The sequence below is a fragment of the Chionomys nivalis genome, chromosome 7, assembly GCF_950005125.1.
Source record: "Chionomys nivalis chromosome 7, mChiNiv1.1, whole genome shotgun sequence".
Classification (NCBI taxonomy): domain Eukaryota; kingdom Metazoa; phylum Chordata; class Mammalia; order Rodentia; family Cricetidae; genus Chionomys; species Chionomys nivalis.
Genome location: NC_080092.1, coordinates 71,174,650 through 71,195,047, shown reverse-complemented (window position 1 = coordinate 71,195,047; position 20,398 = coordinate 71,174,650). Strand labels below are relative to the sequence as shown.

Genomic DNA, 20,398 nt, shown 5'->3' with positions numbered 1-20,398 from the left:
TATATTAATAAGTCTTCACAATTTCTTCCTTACATCATCCTTAATGAATTTGGAATTATGACAATAAATGCCAGCACAGACTAGCAGGTGTAATTCTTCTGTTAGATCACTTTATCATCATATCCAAGTCACTGTCTATTCAATACTCTGAATAAAATAGCCCTCAATCTTAACAGGAAAAGCCACACTTGAATGAAGATTACGAACTTGGAGCGAGCTGTCAGAGCCGAGTGATTCCTCTTCCTCTTCTTTAAATTTTTAAAACTGTCAGTTCAGCCAAAAACAGCTCAGCAGGTAAGGCCTTTGCTGCCTTGTTTGACAACCTTGAAAAAACTGTCTCCCACAGTGTGTCTGCTGACCAGTACATATGTGTCACTTTCCCCAAAATAAATAAACTCACAAAATAAATCAACAATTTTAAATTGTGTCACTTTATACTGCAGAAAAGTAGCAGCCACCTTGCTTGGTGATAAGGTCTATGAACTAAAACCACTTGAGCATATTTTCTTTTTCAAAGTTTTCAGATACATTGGTAAAAATGTGAAGGTCCTAACACTACAGAATTAAACTGAACCACTAGAGCAGTTTATGTGTGCAAGTGTGCCATAGCATGCATATAAAGGCGAGGAGATTCTCCTGGCTCAACCTCCCACCTCACTGTCAGGACTCTGGGATTGCAGGTGTCAACTACTCCACTCACTCATTTAAGGCTAGTTCCAGGAACCAGAACAAGTTGTCAAGGCCTATGAGGCAAACAATTTAACCCACTGATTCATCTCCCTGACCTTTTGTGCAGTTTTCAACAGTTACCCATGTGGTACATCCGGCAGTCAATATTCTTCATGTCTTGATAAATACCATTCCTTTTCTATTACTGCACACAGAGCAATGCTCATTTCCTGCCCTTAAGTACCATCAGAGATAGCAGCATCTTTTTTATCACAGACTGAGTCTTGAACCCATTCTCTCAGTCTTAAATGAGATAAATGAAGTTGAGAAGAAAGAAACAATCATTTAAAATACAAGGTTTCAATATACATTAGTGTAGAATATTTCTCTTCTGAGAAAGCACAATACATGATTTTCCAAAAATCACAAATCTGAAGCAGGCATTGGAATCTACTTCAATTATAGCCTGGAACTGGCAACTGGTGGCCTTCCTTTGCTTCAAAAAAGGTGTAAGATAGAGTGATGAGATCGACATTCACCATTCTTGGATCTTCTGCAAATTCAGGGTCAATATAGAAAAACACTGGCATGTCTACTTCTTCTTGTGGGTTAAGCCTTTGCTCTTCAAAGCAGAAGCACTACAAATTACAGAAAGATACTTGGTTAATAAGGTTCCTACTCTATTACTTAAACACAGCAATATTCATTTCCTGCCCTTAAGCACCATCATAGAATAGCAGCATCTTTTCCGCAGACTGAGTTTTGCTTTAAGGGTTAAGAAGCAATTTAATTCTAATCTTAGAATACAGTAGCCAGGTATAGCAGTACAGCCGTTTGATCCCACCATTTGGAAGGCAGAGGCAGGTGGGTTTCTGTGAGTTTGAGTCAGCCTGGTCTACAGAGCTCCAGGACAGTCAGGATACATAGACCCTGTCTCAAAACAAATAAACAAAAGGAACAAACACAAATTTGGTTTCCCCCTCCATCTAGATGGTGCAAGCACGAAGACACAAAAATGGCTTTATGTTTAGAAGAGCTAAGTACTGATCTAGGCATTTTTTTTTCTTTTCCTTTTCCTGCAGTCTCACACTGCAGGCCAGCTTGGCTTAGAATCCACTACACACCCATATCCAGGCTGGACTCTACTCATGACAATGCTCCCGGCACAGACTATTGAGTACTACGATTATAGGCATGAGCCACAATATCCAGACAGAAAGTGAACTTTTAGAAATTAAAAGCATTTAATTTATAATAAGCAGTTTCATATACTTTTATCATAAAGTTTACATTCAGTTTACCTGTATTTTATTGAAATACTGTCCAGCTTCAAATGGTACAACATTATATGTAGAAATTCCAATTACTGGTTTGTCAGTAGGATTCTTAGCTTTATAAAACGCCAGTGCAGTCTCTCCTGGTACCACCTGTTTCAACAAACACACATTATATTTGACGCTATTCTTTCCCCCGCTAAACTAAGAATCATACTTTTTTTTTATTCATTGGACCATACTGCCTATCTCAATGTACTATGAACATTGCCACAAACCCATCTTAGTTTCAGACTGTGTATTTGCTCACGCCAATAAAAGATCAGTTATAAATGTCCCAGCTGGCTGTCTGAATCTTCTATGAATTACTTACAATGTATCCAAGAAGTCAGGCAAACCACAGCTCAAGCCCAGCTACTTTATAACAGTTAAACCTGCATGTCATGATTGTCAAATTTTTTTAAAGGATGCCAATATTAAACTTAGCTCAATTCTGAATAACTTACATTTATAACCAGTGTAAAAATGACTGAACATTATCTGTTGAACTAAAAGGAGTTAATACTTCGAGAAATAAAAGCAAAAAGGCTGTAAAAAATTTCCATAGGACATTTTATGATGTACCAATTCGCCATCACCATGATTATTGCCATGTAATTTGAGCCAGTATTCAAAATCATAACCTACAAACTCCTTAAAGAAGATTAAATCATGTTCACTAAACTGGGTAAGCACTTTGTTTTATAAGGGTTTGTTAAAATAACTTTTGAAATTAAGGCTTTTGAGAGTAATCTATAGTTAAAAAGCATTTACCTCAAATCCTTTTAGGATTATAATTATTAACAATTCAAAAGCATTTTGGATACAATGATGCTGAACTGTTGTTACTACTGTCATAATTACTTCACATCTTTAAAATGTTTTCTTAGTCTATATGTTTAGCTCAATGGTAGGGTGCTTCCTCAGCACATACAAGACCCTTGGTTCATACCTCAGTACTTTCTCTTCCTCTCAAAATTATATTTTTCTTTTTGATGGACAGAAATGCTTCTGATAAGTCATTCAATTACTTATTATGACCAATGATTCTCCACATTTTTTCTATTATCACCTATATCATAGTAAAAATCAGGAAGCTATATAACATGATATATACTCAACATTAGGATTTAGTCAACTTTTAATCACATGATTATAAACACATAACATTGTTTCAATTGATTAAAAGTTAAAATATAGCCAGCACCATACATAACACATGCCTCTATACCTCTAATTCATTTAGATCTTAATGCCATGGTTGAATATTTTAAGGGATATCAATGTTAAACTAACCTTAAATAGATTACAATAAGTTTACAACCAAAGTAAAACTGACGGAATAAAACCCTTATTTTTTTTTTTTTTTTTGGTTTTTCGAGACAGGGTTTCTCTGTGGTTTTGGAGCCTGTCCTGGAACTAACTCTTATAGACCAGGCTGGTCTCGAACTCACAGAGATCCGCCTGCCTCTGCCTTCCGAGTGCTGGGATTAAAGGCGTGCGCCACCATCGCCCGGCTATAAAACCCTTATTTAAGCAAAGGTCAATGCACTGAGAAATCAAGAATAACAGCAAGCAAGGCTAAATTGAGGTAGGAGGATCATGAGTCTGAGGCTGGCTTGGGCTATAGGGTGGGACTATCACAGAAACCCCAAATGCCATAATTCCATTTAAATATAGGGAATATGAAAAAGTAAATGTTTCAAAACACTAACATTTCTTGAGTAATTCTACTCTGTAAAATAGATCCCATGAATATTATCAACTCTATCTACTCATGGGTGTACTAGCATTCTGAGACGCTTAGATGGTGTAACTTTAGCACAGATGGATTAACAGATGCATCCACTCGTCACTCACATATATCTCTGTTTGCTGAGGTCTGAAGTTCCACTGGAGACTGGCATGCACGTCGGCATTGAAGGTGACCTTAATGATTCGATCCTTAACGGGCACCATGTTTTCAATCTGGTCGGATGAGTGCCCGGCCACTGCGGATCCTCCAAGTCCAGTAGTCTAGAACAAGACACTGGATACGTTAAGCAACAGTGTTTAGATCTCCATGTATCTCCTGGAAAAAAGTAAAATTTGAAAAACAACCGAATGTTCTACTTTGAGCCAAACTGTATACTACCCCTGATCTTTTCCTCTGTGTCAATGGTTTGCCTACATTTGGTAAAGTGAATCCTATTTTTTTCTAGCAAGGAGTCACTTTTAAAAGCAGACTTTGAAGACAAGCTATTATTACTGAGTGTAAAGCAAGACTTTTGACATGTAACCTTTCATTAAACAGTTCCCTTCACTGTTAGTGTAGTTTACGTAAACATTTTTTCACTTAAAAAAAAAATCAGTTTACCCACACCCAGTCATTTCAGTTAAAACACAAAACTGTCCATGTTTCTGCACCACAGTTTTCAGAGCTGAAATCAGTTCAGAGTTTCATTTGTATATTCTGCTTTCCTAGGGCATCATAAATATTTCCCCATGTGGGTGGAGCAATGATTATCTAACACTTACCTCTAATTCTCTGCAAACACAGAGATCTTTTATCCTCCATTGCCAGTTAATGAGTACCTGACTTTTTATTTTTGGTTTCCCAGTCAACTGCCATAAAGTACCAGGGATTTTTTTAAAAATATTTTTTATGGGTTATTTAACTTTATTTTAGGTGCACTGGTGTGAAGGTGTCAGATCCCCTACAACTGGATCTTCAGACAGTTGTGAGCTGCCATGTGGGTGCTGGGAATTGAACCCAGGTCCTCTGGAAGAGCAATCAGTGCTCTTAACCACTGAGCCATCTCTCCAGCCCAGTACCAGGAATTTTTATCTGGCATTTCTTCATTGCTATTATTTTATCAGATGTGGGGCAATGCTACTTCCAAGATATTCTTATGCTGCTAGCGGGTAACAGTATTCTGATTCCCAGATAATTTACCATGCCTATACTAGAAAAACAAAAGGCCAAATTTGAGGCTAATGGAAGACTCTAAAAAAACTACCGTATTAATATTTTACTATCTTTCTTTTTCGCTTGTTACACAAGTTACTTAGCTTCAGCAATTTCTCTCAACATTGTCAAATTCCACTTTAAACCTAAGAGATGAACTGCAGGACAAGTATTTGACCTTATTTAACAAGAATGTATATAATTTTGTTTAAGAGACTGAGTTTTAAGACGAACTACTTTTTCCTAAAGAATTTAAGTTGAATAAAAAGAAATTTAAGTGTTCTCCTTCAATATCAATTCCTTATATATTCTTGGGACATATGTGACTAAAGTTTCTCAAGTTCAGTGCTTAAACTAAAGTAGGCAAACAGGTAGAAAACAATCATTAAAATGACGTCCTGGGCTCAAGCCCAGATCTACTACCAGCCGAGGCAATCATAGTATCGCTGGGTTTCATTTTAATTGGCTCATAAAAAGGAACCATTGCATTCCATGCCATTCTATATTTACTTTATTTCTTGCTCTAAAACTTGGTGATTCCACAGTAGCAGGGCATTCTCAAGGACATACAAGTGTTAAACATGGAACTTGATTTTAAGGCTACGAGTTTTAGCCCTAATGTCGGTCTTAGTATTACTGGCATCTTACGTTGGACAACCTTTTTTTTTGGAGGGGCGGGGTGTCCCGTGAACTTCCAGGTAACTAACAGCCTGTCTAACCTCTCTACTCACTAAGTGCCAGGAGTACCCTGTCCCTGTGTTAAACGGCTCATTCCTTCTAGCTCCATCTCTCCCGGAACTGGCCTTCTCCGGAGCACGTCTGTCCCGATCTGTAGCCGCATAGACGGAGAACCGCGGCTTCCGCACGCATTGGCCCCGCAGGGATGATGGCGCCGCAGGGCTCCATCCTGCACCTCGTCCCTCCCTACCTGGCAGTAGAGCCGATAGAGGGGCACGGCGGCATAGGAGGCCCCCAGCATGCCCACGGCGGCCGCGGCCACGTAGGTGAGCACCGTCTTGTTGCGACGCCGCCACTCGTCCTCCTGCGCGCGCTGGTACGGGTTGCTGCTCCTCGGCCGCCGGGGCGGCTGCGCGGCGGGACCGCGGACCCCGCTCGGACGCTCCCATGTCCTCAGGCCCCGCCCGGCACCTCCGAGCCCCTTCCAGCCGGGCCTAAGAACCGGCTCCGATCTCGCCACAGCCCAGCCCGCCCACCCGGGCTGGCTCCAGCACCGGCCGCACAGAGCCACCGACCTCCATCCCGGACACCAAAGTCCTCCCATAACCCCCCGGAAAGCACGTTCGCCTGTCAGGGCCGCTAGGCGAGATCTCGCGAGAGCTCTCGAGTCTCGCGGTAGCCGGGTTGAGCCCCGCCGCTGCCTTGACGACCAGATTCCTCAGGTAGTAGCCGGGCTACGGAGGCCGGGTGGCCAGAAGATGGTAAGTTTGCGTTTTCTTGCTAGGTGGCTGTGCCTTGGAGTTTGTTTCCCTCTAATACTTCTCTAGTTTACTTTGTGGAAAATGCATCTGGCCCTCTACATGCAAGTTCCTCACTGGGGTTTGTACTGTAACACTTACACCCATCTTCCCAAACCCCACCGGCCTTTGTCTCGACCCAGCGGCCCCCAGCGGCAGCTCTCGCGCGGTGCTCCCGCTTGGAGTTCACTAACCACCTCTGACCTGAGGTCAGGCAAACTTCCTTCTTTCAGGAACACTTACTGTGCAAACCGCATCCCTCTCCAATACTCTCGACTTCTGCATCTTCTCAGCTCATTTGCAGACGTCTTCCACGGCGCTGATACTCCTTTGCTATTCACCCCATAAGAATATCAAGGCAGAGAACCGCTTGCAAACTGCGGTTCAGAACAGAAGGACCACGTCATATCTTGGGCCTTTTAAAGGGGGGACTGAAGGAATAAGAATGTGAATCGGGCAGGCAAAGACCCCCGGGAAATATGCAATAGCTGTCTTCAGTTCGCTAATAGGACAAACAAGGACCACTAGTAAATAGCAGCTAAGAGCAGATTCTGACCTTAAGCGTTGATGAATTTACTGTGGACTTGTCCTTACATCTGTTTTATTTTATTTTAACTTCTCCATAACCTGCTGACCTTATTTCGTGAGTGGAAATCACAGTGGTGCATGAGGATAAGCAAATGAAGTGATTTTTCCCACTGCTGCAGGCATAGTAAGATTTTTATAAAGTTAGGTCTAGTTTCTAATGGCAAGAGTTTGTCTAATTATCCCTTCTTCGTGCGTTAGAAACCTGAAGGCCTAAAGAACTGTAGGTCAGTCAACATTTATCCCTTGCACTTCTTAGTTGACTGGGGCATCATCCAAATAAATCAGGCACACACACTTTTGTTACTGATTTCCCTCGGAAAATAAACCTGTAAATAAGGGGATTTCAGCTAACAGGGTCTGTCATCAAAATAGCTGGTGGCATGATGTCTCTCTGTAAAAGGAAAAATAAGGTGACATTTGAGCCTACTCCTGAACCGTGAAAAAGAGCTACCCACAAAACAGTCTCGGGTCACACACAAGTCCAGAGGCAGGGGTGGATTGGATAAGATACAAAACAACAACAACAAAAACCAAGGTCAGTGTGAACCTTGCATACTGAGCAAAGCTGACAGTGGAAGGAAATTGGGTCCCCGCGGGTAGGTACACAAAAACCTGATAAAGCTATTGAAACCACTTTAAGGGAAGCTTAGTGTTAGGAACAGTGGAGAAACTTGATCTGATTTTATTCACACTGAAGGAAGAAAATGATATTAGTCACATGATGAGAGTGAAAGGGGCAAGGGTGGAAGCAGATGTGAGGCAACTGTAGTAGTTGAGATGGAGGCCTTGGATAAGTAACTGGTTAGTGGCCACAGAGCTGCGAAATTGTAGTGTCTATAAAATCTAAATCATTGTCTACTGCAGCACTCTGGTACATGGCCACACAAGTGACAACTCTCTTATTCTAGAAATTTGCTTTCGTTTTGTTATGGCAGTGTTTGGTCATTGTTTCCCTCTGTATGCACCATGACGCTTACACAGACTGTGAGATTTTCAGGATAAGACCTCTTAATTGTCTACAGTGTAGACTCCAATTCCTTACTAGGGGCCTGTGGATACAGCTTGGAGGTTAAAAGCTTTACTGTTTTGCAGAGGACCTGGGTTCAGTTCCAAGGACTCACTTGGAGACCCAGAGCTTTGGCTCCAGTTCCAGTGTCTCTAGCCCCTTCAGGCACTTCACATGTGTGCGCGCGCGCACGCGCTCACACACACATACGCAGACAATATGCTTGTAATTTCTTTTAAAAAATCCTATGCTAACTTTAATGTGCTTGAAGCTAACAGTGTATTTCCTTCAACCTTTCCCCTCCTCCCTTCCCCCCACCCTGTCTCCAGGTATTTTTCCATCCAGATTATTCAAAGCAGCTGTATAAATGTCATTAATAGAGTTGTAATCATGAATGTTTTTATTTATTAACTGAATGTGAATATCTGAGGTACAGCCATTATGATTGCAGTAAAGTGATGTAAGTCTTTCTAAATGTCTTTTTTAAATAAAATAGACATCAATTCAATCCCAGTACGATAATGCAAAATGACAGTTCATGTTTATAAAAATGTTTCTGGATGATAATTAAAACATTTCAATCTCCAATTTTACTTTGAAATAATTTTAAAAGTTACATAATCTTTGCAGACGTAATAAATTTCCCACCTTTCCTTCACCTCGTTTCCCTAATCTTGAAGATCTCTGTACCATCTGAGAAGAGAGCAGGCATATGATATTCTGGAACTGTAAACTTAATACTTACAGAAGTATTGATTACAAGGACACAGCACAGCCATCCTAATCGGGTATTTGGCATCAATTCAATATTACTGTGCTATCACCTTGGGCCACCATAACAAAACATTGCAGACTAGGTTACTCAACAATGTATTATGTTTCTGGAAACTGGGAAACCAAGAGCAAGGTACTGGCTAATGCATTTCTCATGAGGGTCCTCCCTCACCTCTAGCAAACTTGTGGACTAGCATGCCTGGGAGAAGGCAGCAAGCTTTGTGATGTCTTTTTTTGAGGGGGTGTTGGGGGATTTGAGATTTGATTTCTCTGTTGCTTTTGAGCCTGTCCTAGAACTCACTCTAGACCAGGCTATCCTTGAATTCTCAGACATTTCCTGACTCTTCCTCCCGAGTGCTGGGATTAAAGTGTACGCCACCACCACCCGGTTGTGATGTCTTTCTTACAGACACACTAACTGCATCTGATCGATCACTTGTTCTCCATTATAATCTCATTTAACCTTAGTAATAGCTTAGTCTGGATAGAGCTGCGCTGGGGCTAGGGCTTCAACATGATTTTAAGGAACATGTACCTTCATAACTTCATACCATGGTATTTGTGGATTCTGCTTAAGTTAGTACCACTTATGGTAGTTTGAATTTAATTGGCTCCAATAAGATCATAGGGAGGGGCACTATTAGGAGGTGTGGCCTTGTTGGAGAAAGTGTGTTACTGGGGTGTAGGCTTTGAGGTCTCTTATGCTCAGATGACACCTATTTTAGCTCACTTCCTGCTGCCTGTGGTATCAGTATGTGGCTCCTTTTCCAGCACCATGACTGCCTGCATGTTGCCATGCCCCACCATGAAGATAATGGACTAAACCTCTGAAACTGTAAGCCACCCAGTGAATTGGTTTTCTTTATGAGACTTGTCGTCATCATGATGTCTCTTTACAGCAATAGAAACTCTAAGATACCACTTGTCCCAGTTATTTCCAGCTTTTGTCTATAGTCCAATCCAGGATGGCCCCTTGTTTTTAGCTGTCCTGCCTCTTTAGTTTTCACCAGTCTGAAATATTTCTTTAGCCTTTCCACATGGCCTGGATTTTTTTTTTTAATAGTTAGCAGCTATTTAATAGCTATAATGTCCTCAGTATGTGTCTGATTTTTGTGTGCAATGCTTTCTCATGGTTTATGAGCCTCTGATGGAAACCACAGAAGTGAGGTGCTTGTCTCATTGAATTTCTTTAGGGATCACATAAATTCAACTTGATTCATGACTGTGAGGTGTTTACCTCTTTACTAAATATAATGTCTCAGTTATGGTTTCTAGTTCTGTGATCAAATGCCTTGACCAAAAAGGCAAGTTGGGGAGGAAAGGGTTTATTTGAATTATACTTCAACATTGCTGTTCATCTTTGAAGAAAGTCAGAACAAGAACTCAAACAGGGCAGGATCTCAGAGGCAGGAGCTGATTCTAAGGACATGGAGGGATGCTGCTTACTGGCTTGCTTCCAAACTTGCTCAGTCTGCTTTCATAAAGCACCTAGGATCACCAGCCCAGGAATGGCACCACCCACAATGACTGGGCCCTTCCACATCGATCACTAATTGAGAACATTTTTTTCCCCAGTAGTCTTAAGTACTATTTTTATTTTTAATTAATTTATTTATTTATTTATTTATTAAAGATTTCTGCCTCCTCCCCGCCACCGCCTCCCATTTCCCTCCCCCGATCAAGTCCCCCTCCCTCATCAGCCCTAAGAGCAATCAGGGTTTTCTGCCCTGTGGGAAGTCCAAGGACCACCCACCTCCATCCAGGTCTAGTAAGGTGAGCGTCCAAACTGCCTAGGTTCCCACAAAGCCAGTACGTTGAGAACATTTCTTCCAGCTGGATTTCATAGAGGCCTTTCCTCAACTGAGGCGCCTTCCTCTCTGATAACTACCTTGTTTCAAGTTGACATACAGAACCTGCCAGTATATGTATTTTCAAGGATTTGTTTGTTTACATTTTTGTTTTGAGACAGTCTCCCAGAGAATCCCAGGCTGGCCTCAAACTAACAATCCTTCTGTGTCAGCCTTCAGCACTGCAATTAGGGATGTACACCACCATACCCAGCCAAGTTTCTTTATTGCAAGGGTCATAAAATCATTATATACTCATTAAGATGCAATTAATGTATTTTGTGGGGAGAAGCTATTGGGAGTATCTGCAAGGCAGAGTGTTCATATTTTTGATTCTGTGTTTCTATCAACACAGACCCATGAATTCTGTTCTAATTAAGGGGGAATGGTATTGTTGGCATGCTCCTCTTCCATTCTTCCTGCCCTAACCTTGGTATTAGCCCTTACTGCAGGGGTCTGGCTTCCTTAGTGGAGAGTGATATTTAGAAATAAAACCAGGAACCAGAAGTAGTCATTATCCCTAGACCTTCTCAAACAGACCCAGACAACTTGGATGTATAGTTACAGTTGTGTATGTGTGCCCAACATGAGAAGTAAGTCTACTGTTATTTTTAATATATAGACTTACCTGTTTGTTTCCCCCAGTATCTGAGCAAATTACCATAGCTGAGAACTTGGCCATAGACATGTGAGCTTACTTGTGCCTGGTATATCAACCCAAAGAATATGCTCCATTTTGGACACCATCTAAACGTTCAGCAGGACAAAAAAAAGAGGGCAAAGCCAAAAGCAAAGTGACTATAGTTAGCGGCAGGCTGTTTTGAAGACCTGGAGGAAGGAAGGAAGGCCACAAAGGAAAAGATTGATTCTGGAAATCTAGTCCCTTTCCCTACCCTCTCCCAAGCCCAGCCCCCTTGAGGCCAATCTTCCCTTTCTGTAGATAAAGAAAAAAACAGACTGAAAGCATTGAAGTAACTTGCACAAGAAAAGTCAGCCGGGTAGTGTCAGCTGGAGCTTATGCTTAAAATGTTTGTGACTCCTTGCTTCCTGGTATTTTTCTGTGCCCTGTATAGAAAGCAGTTTTGCAATGGACAATGGTAACAACAAATGAACCATTTTGTTTTCAATATCAAGACAAGTTTCTTCTGCCTTGATTAAAATCATTAATGTGCTAAGTTGTCTATTTAGAAGATAACATATTTTAAAGTGATTTCTGAACTAAAACAAACTGGAATTAAACATAAGATTGAAGTTAGAAAACAGTGTGGAGGCCTGAGGTCAAGGATCTTATAATACAAGACTGGCATATGCACCTAGAGGAATACTGCAGCATTAGAAACTGCTAAAATGCATTTGTTTTCCTCTACAGCTTTGGATGAATGCTTAACCCCAGGCTATAATTTGGTGAGTCTGAGTGTGTTCATGATGTTGCATAAATCACAGTGGTAACTAATGCCGAGGAGTTCTCCACCATGGATGGAATGTGAACTCCTCCGGGCTAGTCTAACCCTGCTCTGCAGCCAGAAGTATGGTCGCACGTGTAAAATGTAAAGCCTGTACTGGCACTAGAGACTTAGCACCTAATGTCCAATGGCATTCTTCAGCAGAAAATAATTAAACCTGGTAAACTCTTTCTAGTTAGCTAGGGTCGTGTCTAGTTTTACACTGATAAGGTAAAATAAATTGCCATATAAACCTTTTGCTATCACATATTGTTGTCTAACCTGGTTGTTGGTTTTCTGAAAACTTAAAGATGATGAAGCTCTAGTTTTAAACTCAGAGATCCACCTGCCTCTGTCACACACCCCCTTCCAACCCCAGTGCTGGGATTAAAAATGTTTACCTTCATGCCTGGCTCATATTTTTCAGTATTTTAAAAGCATAATGTAATTGCAGCTTCAGCCTAAATATGTAGCCATTGATCTGTATTTGCCAGCAGTTTGTTTGCCTAATAAAATTCCTGGATTCATCCAACAATGTGAGATACCTAGCAATTATTTTAATAGAATTAGCAGCTGTTTATTTTGGAGTTACTTATTATAATAATTGAGCTCACAGTATGAAGGAATACATATTTATATAAATAGTAAGAAAAATGGGTTGTAATTTAGTTGAAATCAGGCTAGATAATCACTATATCCCCATTAGTGCACAGTGATGCCATCAAGTTGCCGCAGAATTTCTTTTCTTTTTTGTTTTTTTGTTTTTTTGTTTTTTCGAGACAGGGTTTCTCTGTGGTTTTGGAGCCTGTCCTGGAACTAGCTCTTGTAGACCAGGCTGGTCTTTTTTGTTACTTTCTTGAGACAGGATTTCCCTGTCTCAAGACTCATGAGCCTCCTCTTTCCTCAACCTCCCTGTGCTGGTATCACAAGGATGTAGCCGTGCCCACTGATACTCCCTTCTATTGAGCACAATCACTTACTTATGCGTTAAATTTTTATTTCAAAGAGTGTTTTATAAACCTCTTTTCTTTAGATATATATGACTAGTTAGCTACAGCTTTTGTGAGCAAATCATGTTGTATCCTATATTTCCTTACTGCTCTACCCAGAAACTAGTTTCTTTATATAGCATGTGAATACCCCCGCCCCAGTAAAATTTCACTCTTATATCCTTGGAAAGAGGAGCAGTACCCTCCTTTAGGGAGAGCCTCATTGAGCACCTTTCTACTCCTCTAACTATACAAGATAAGCCCTTCCACTCAGTGTGAACTAACGGTCCCCTCTGTTTTGATTGGAATAGTGAAATGCATCTTCAGAGACCTATTATATGGCGAGAAGTCTCTGAAAAGTGTGGCGGAGCAAATGAATGTAGACAGATTATATAGATATATACAGCTTTAATAAGGAAATAGACTTACAGGACCACAGGTTCCCGCGGCGGAGCAAAAGACAAAAAAGGGCTGCTGGGCTCACACCCGGCAGATTTATCCGTAAACATTAGCCCGAGGCGAACACGCCCCCAATGGGTGGGGCTATGTCCCTACATCTCCCCCTTTTGTCTAAATAAGATAGAACCAAACCAAATACAACTATATACAATAATAACAAATAATAAATATAACAAACAATATTGAGAACAAAACTTTTGCTAAACATTCTATCTCAAGGAGTCTAAATAACATAGAGAGTAACTACAATTATATAATCTTCAACTCCGTCAAAGATCTGAGAAGGGAATAAAGATTACTTAACAATCGAGAGATATCCAAAATGTGCAACAATTGACAGAGACAACTGACTACCTGGGCAATCACCCAAAGTCTCGTTTGCAATGTTGAGTCAACCAACTTTGGCTAAGGCCTAACATAACTGGCATACCATTATTAAAGGCAAGGAACTTTCTTAGGACTATCCTACCCTGTCTTGGCAAGATAAGACAATCCTGTTTCATCCACTTAGGGATATTCTGTATCTTTGTCAGAAGTTGAGGTATGGGCTTTTCTTAACCCAAAGGCCAGTTCTGCCAAGAAGACAAACTCCCAGTGGAGTGTCTTTGGTGCTCAACGTTCTCTCGGGAGTAGAGTGGTGTTGCCAGGAGTAATTGTGTCTCTTTGGCATAGAAATTTTAGGTTAGATTAAAGGCCATTTTCTACAGCTCTTCGAAGAGGCTGAAGATCATACTATCTATACTAAATATAATCTCTATGTAACTAAAAGACCTGATAAACTTAAAAATAAATATGACAAACATATAATTCTCAATACCTATCTAACTTTGAAGACTAAAAGAATAAACAACTGTGCAATATATGAAGACAATGATCTTCAACTGTAAACAATGTCATAGTATCAGAGGTAGAAATGTACAATGTAATATGGTAGAAGTATCAATACAATATAGACAAAGTTATAAGCATACTCATACAAAAATAGAGGTAGGAACACTCACATTCAATATTCAACATATCAGTATACAAGAAACAGTACCAGTACAATTTTCTATAAACAGTAATTCACAAATACTAATCATCCCAAAAAACCAGTTAATCCCCCTTCTTCTTCCTCTTCTCTCTTTTTTTTTTTTTTTCAAAAAATTATCACCCCATCCCCTCAACCCTAAACCAACCACTAAAAGATGTCCCCAACCCTGAGGGCAAACTCTGTTGGGAGAGGGGACGTCGTCCTCTAAGATTGCTTCTAGCTGACATGGGGGCGACGTTCTTCTTAGGGGGTCCTGTGAAAGCAAATGATGGTAAAATTCCCAAATTAACCTTTGACCTAAGAAAATTGTAACTAGTCTCAGAGCATTTTGAGAAGGTCCGACCAGAGTGTTGTCAAAAATGTGCACCATTCGAAATTGTCTCTTGTAGTTGGTACCAAAAAACAGGTCTAATATTAGCGCTTTTTTTAAAAAAAATCATGACGTCATAAAAACCAGATGGAGTTGATGTTGTGGGGCCCCATCTTCATCCTGGAAACTTCAAAGATTACTGTAGGAAAATTTGTTGCTTGTTATGGGAAATTTAAACATTAACAACAAGGACATATACTGACATATAAAGAAAGACACAGATATGAGGAAAAGCAAAGAAAGTTTAAGACATATATATATATATATATATATATATATATATATATATATATATATATATAAATTAATACTTACAGAACAAGTCCCTCCATCAGTAATTAAATATTAGGGGTACCTTAAATTCTTTGAAGATGGGTATTTTCCTGTGGAGATAAGAAGAGAACCCTGCCCCCAACCTATTTGTATTACTTACCATCAGTATGATTGCCATCCATGTGATTGAATTGTTATTTATCTTTCCCAACTGGCTTCTCTTCATCAAAACGAACCTTTATCAATTTTGTTGGAATCCACAATTTTTCCTCACCTGTGGAGACAAGAGCAAATCCCCTTCCCCAACGCAGCACATCTCCTGGCTTCCATTGTGAGGTCAGCACATCCTTGAAATAAACTGGTTGATTTAGTTCAGTAGACTTTTCCATTATCCAATGTCTTTCTGCAGCCGATGTTCCCTTCTCATTAGCGTTGAGGAAATTCAAGGTTAACAAAGCATTATGTAACCTATTTCTGGGGGTGTTTTCCACCCCTTTCTGTTTGTTCAACATATCCTTTATAGTTCGATTTGATCTTTCTATGACTGCTTGACCTGTAGGATTGTATGGTATACCTGTAACATGCTTGATATTGTAATAATCAAAAAACCGTTTCATTTTTCTAGAGACATAAGCAGGACCATTATCTGTCTTTATTTGTGTAGGTATACCCATAATAGCCATGACTTCTAATAAATGAGTGATAACTGAATCAGCTTTTTCTGAACTTAAAGCCGTTGCCCACTGAAAGCCTGAATACGTGTCAATGGTGTGATGAACATATTTTAATTTGCCAAATTCTGCAAAGTGGAACACATCCATCTGCCAGATTTCATTCCTTTGGGTGCCCTTTGGATTAGCCCCTGCAGGCAGTGGCGTTTGGTTATAGAAAGAGCAAGTAGGGCATTTCTTTACAATCTCCCTAGCTTGTTGCCATGTAATAGAAAACTCTTTCTTCAAACCTTTGCTATTAACATGATGTTTTTTATGAAATTCAGAGGCTTGTAGCACACTACCAATCAATAATTGATCAATTTCTGCATTACCTTGTGCTAGAGGACCTGGCAGACCCGTATGGGATCGGATGTGTGTTATGTACATAGGGCAAAGCCTGTTCCTAATCAAATCTTGCACCTGGATAAACAAAGAGGTTAGTTCTGTATCATCAGGTATAAATTCAGCAGTTTCAATATGTAAAATAACTCTTTCTGCATATTGTGAATCAGTAACTATATTAATAGGTTCTTTAAAATCCCTTAGCACCATAAGAATGGCATATAATTCTGCCTTCTGGACAGAATCATAAGGACTTTGTTCCACCTTACCCAAGTCTTCTGATTTGTAACCTGCCTTCCCTGATTTATTGGCATCAGTATAGAACGTACGGGCTCCAGTTATTGGAGTATCACGGACGATTCGAGGAAGGATCCAAGAAGTTCTCTTTATGAAGTTAAGCCTCTTGCTTTTTGGATAGTTGTTATTAATGTCTCCCAAGAAATTAGCACAAGCTCTTTGCCATGGTTCATTATCTTCCCATAATTTCTTTAGTTCATCAGCAGTGAAAGGCACTATAATTTCTGCTGGGTCTATGCCTGCTAGTTGACGAAGTCTCAACTTGCCTTTTATAATTAACTCAGAGACTTTTTCTACATAAGTTTTCAGTTTCTTACTTGGTTTATGTGGTAAAAAGATCCATTCCAAGATAATATCATCTCTCTGCATTAAAATTCCTGTAGGGGAAATTTTTGATGGTAGTATGACGAGAATACAGTCGAGCTCTGGATTTACCCTGTCCACATGCGCCTGTTGTAATTTTTCCTCAATCATTGTCAGTTCCTTTTCTGCTTCAGCTGTTAATTCTCTGGGACTGTTTAAATCTTTGTCACCATCCAAGGTTTTGTTCAAATGAATTATTAGATCAGGTGTTATCCCAATAGCTGGCCGTAGACTGGAAATGTCCCCTAATAGTCTTTGAAAGTCATTAAGAGTCCGTAGGCGATCTCTCCGAATTTGTGCCTTTTGTGTCTTAATTTTTTGTAAACCTATTTTATAACCTAAATAATTAACAGAATCTCCCTTCTGAATCTTTTCAGGAGCAATTTGCAATCCCCATTTTGGTAAAAGTATTTTTATTTCTTCAAACAGTCTGTTCAAGGTATCCATGTTTGAATCGGATAACAAAATGTCGTCCATGTAGTGATATACTATCGATTTGGGAAATTTCTTGCGTATTATTTGCAATGGTTGATTCACAAAATATTGGCACAGGGAGGGGCTATTTAACATACCCTGGGGGAGGACGGTCCAGTGGTACCTCCTCGAAGGTTGAGAATTATTATAAGTAGGCACTGTGAAGGCAAATTTTTCTCTATCTTCTTTTTGTAAAGGTATAGTGAAAAAACAATCCTTTAAATCAATAACTATGAGAGGCCATCCTTTTGGCAATAAAGAGGGCAAAGGAATTCCAGATTGCAGAGGGCCCATAGGTTGAATAACCTTGTTGATAGCCCTGAGATCTGTCACCATTCTCCATTTACCTGATTTTTTCTTAACCACAAATACAGGAGAATTCCAAGGGCTGGTAGATTCTTCTATATGTCCAGCATCTAATTGCTCTTGTACCAACTGTTCTAAAGCCTGTAACTTTTCCTCAGCTAAAGGCCATTGCTTTGTCCATATTGGTTTCTCAGTCAACCATTTTAAAGGCAAGGCTGTTGGTATCTCTGAAGGGACATCAATTGCTTGTTCTTGTACAGCCCGAATGGCCGGTTTTCTCCGTTTGTAATATCTTTTAATATTATCCCCAGAAATATAGGCTCTAGAAGTAGCAGGGATGTTAATTTGGGTATTCCATTGTTGTAATAGGTCACGACCCCATAAATTCATTGCAATATTGGCTACATATGGCCTTAATTTTCCTATTTGTCCCTCTGGACCTATACATTCAACCCATCTCGTGCTCTGCCTTACTCGAGATAGGGTTCCAATTCCCAGGAGCTGAACATTTACATTCTGAAGAGGCCAATATGGATGCCAAGATTCTGGGGTAATGATACTTACATCCGCACCTGTGTCCAGCAGGCCAGTAATAAAAATGCCATTTACACACACTCTCAGCTTTGGTCTTTGGTCATTTATAGAAGTTTGCCAAAACACACGGAACTCATCTTTCTGATCATTATTGCTTGTAACAGTAGGCATGGGGCTTTCTAATTGTCCTGACGAGTCACGTTCTCTGTAGTAACTGGAAATGACTGAACCATGTTTGCCATGGGGGCCTGTGAGGCCCCCCCTCTCACGTTTCCCGTCTGTATCAGGTTGCCTTGTCTATCTCTTGTAGACCTGCACTCATTCGTCCAGTGTCTGCCCTTTCCACATCTTCTACATAAACCTGAAGGCTGAGTCCTCCTATTTCTGTTATTTCTAGAAGATGCATTATTATTATTCCTGAAAATCCGTTGTCTACAATTCCTTTTCATATGACCCATTTTGCCACAATTAAAACATTTGGTATTCTGATGTCTCCTTTTACCATTGGAAATTGCTTCTTCTACCCATGCTTCAGTGCCATAGTCAAATGTATCAACATCTAGTGTATGCAAGACCCATTCTTCTAATGGCGCTGATCTGAGCTTTAAAGGTCCCAAAATCCTTTTGCATTCCACATTTGCATTTTCATAAGCCAAAGTCTCGATCATTATACGTCTTACTTCTGGGTCAGATATCCCTATTTGTACAGCTTTAGTTATTCTTTGTAAAAAGTCACTAAAGGGTTCTCTCTGACCCTGTTTAACTCTGACAAATGATTCCATCCTCTGTCCTGGGTCTTGCACCCTGTCCCAAGCCCTTAAGGCTGCTGTAGTACACACGGAGAGTATGTTTTCATCCAAATTAGCTTGTTCCTGAGGCTCAGAAAATAGCCCCTCTCCCAAAATTTGATCTATGGAAATCTCAGTTCCCTTTGCTCTTTCTTGCTGTTCTAAAAGTCTAGCCTCTTGCCTGAATAAGCATTTCCATTTTAATTGCGTTCCACTCTCAAGGACAGCAGAGCTCAGCTGAAACCAGTCAGAGGGCGTGACCTTATTCGTGGTGGCCCAAGACCTTAGCATCTCTTTAACAAAAGAGGCATTCATTCCAAAAGTCATTACAGCCTGTTTAATTTCTTTGAGATCATTCATACGGACAGGTTCCCATGTATCTTCCTTGATGAACCTAGGGTTTCTGGAACCAACTACTTTCTCAGTTGTTACAACTGGAAAGGCAGGTAGAACTGTAGGTAGAGCTTTGTGGGAATTGTCCCGGAGGGATTTACCCACAGATTTAGTTAAAATATGCTTTTCTACCTCTTGCTCTTCTTCCTCAGAATTTAGAAATTCCTCAATCATTTCAATTCTATTCACCATTGCCTTCTTTAATGTCTGAATCTCCTGTCCAGAATTATGTTCTAAAGCCTTCATTGAGGATTCTAAAGTATGAAGTTTGTCCATTAGAGATAATGTCTCATCTTTGGACATAAGTTTTATAGCATATACCGTGCCTTCTTGTACAGATAATCTTTCTGTCAATCTGTCATAAGCTTTAGACAAAATCCGATTGTCACATTCAGCAGTTTTGATTCTCTCAGTTAATGTTTCTGTTCCTACTGAAAGGGACTGTAGCTTACGATCCAAATCAGCTGTTCCTTCTTCCATAGTAATGAATTTCTCCTTAATATCAGCCGTTAATATTTCAGTTCCTACTGAAAGGGACTGAAGCTTACAACTCAAATCAGCTGTTCCCTCTTCCATAGTAATGAATTTCTCCTTAATATCAGCCGTTAATATTTCAGTTCCTACTGAAAGGGACTGAAGCTTACAACTCAAATCAGCTGTTCCCTCTTCCATAGTAATGAATTTCTCCTTAACATCAGCCTGTACCTCTTCTAAATTTTTTTCAGTTTGTCGAGTTGTGTTAAACAAAGATCTGTTCTCTGCCTGGAGAACTTCAAACTGATTTTTGAGAAGATTGTTGTCATTCTCAATTATTTTTAAGCGTTCAACCTCGTCTCGTAAAGACTTTATCATATTTCTATTATCAAACCATACAGTACCAAGGAAAACTACGAATCCCAGAAAGATCCATATCTGTGGGCTGACAGACACTTCTTGTAAAATCTCCCACAAGGCTGTTAAAGTCTTGAATGGTAATGTTTTCAGACATTTTTCTTATTTATAA

The 20,398-nt window shown here is 40.0% G+C and overlaps 2 protein-coding genes across 3 annotated transcripts in view; one reads left to right on the top strand and one right to left on the bottom strand.

The window, feature by feature from the left end:
• Positions 1-1,009: 1,009 nt before the first annotated feature.
• On the bottom strand, positions 1,010-6,223 carry LOC130877301 (cytochrome c oxidase assembly protein COX11, mitochondrial). Its single transcript, XM_057774451.1, has 4 exons — positions 5,858-6,223; positions 3,843-3,998; positions 1,971-2,096; positions 1,010-1,307 (listed from the first exon to the last, which is right to left on the bottom strand). The coding sequence occupies exons 1-4, from the start codon at positions 6,209-6,211 to the stop codon at positions 1,125-1,127; spliced, it is 819 nt and encodes a 272-aa protein (XP_057630434.1). The 5' UTR covers positions 6,212-6,223; the 3' UTR covers positions 1,010-1,124.
• Positions 6,224-6,328: 105 nt separating this feature from the next.
• The window catches only part of Stxbp4 (syntaxin binding protein 4), a 161,366-nt gene continuing 147,296 nt past the window's right edge, over positions 6,329-20,398 (top strand). For both annotated transcript variants that reach the window (XM_057775538.1, XM_057775540.1), the window contains exon 1: positions 6,329-6,368. The gene's annotated coding sequence lies outside the window, so the exon portion shown is untranslated. The remainder of the gene's footprint in view (positions 6,369-20,398) is intronic.

What these genes read in the sequence shown, in the direction of transcription:
- LOC130877301 (XM_057774451.1), bottom strand. Translation starts at nt 6,211, where the DNA reads ATGGGAGGACTTTGGTGTCCGGGATGGAGGTCGGTGGCTCTGTGCGGC. An exon ending in TCTATCGGCTCTACTGCCAG is followed by an intron (nt 3,999 to 5,857) that starts GTAGGGAGGGAC and finishes GTCTTGTTCTAG; the next exon opens with ACTACTGGACTTGGAGGATC. An exon ending in AGTATTTCAATAAAATACAG is followed by an intron (nt 1,308 to 1,970) that starts GTAAACTGAATG and finishes TGTAATTTGTAG; the next exon opens with TGCTTCTGCTTTGAAGAGCA.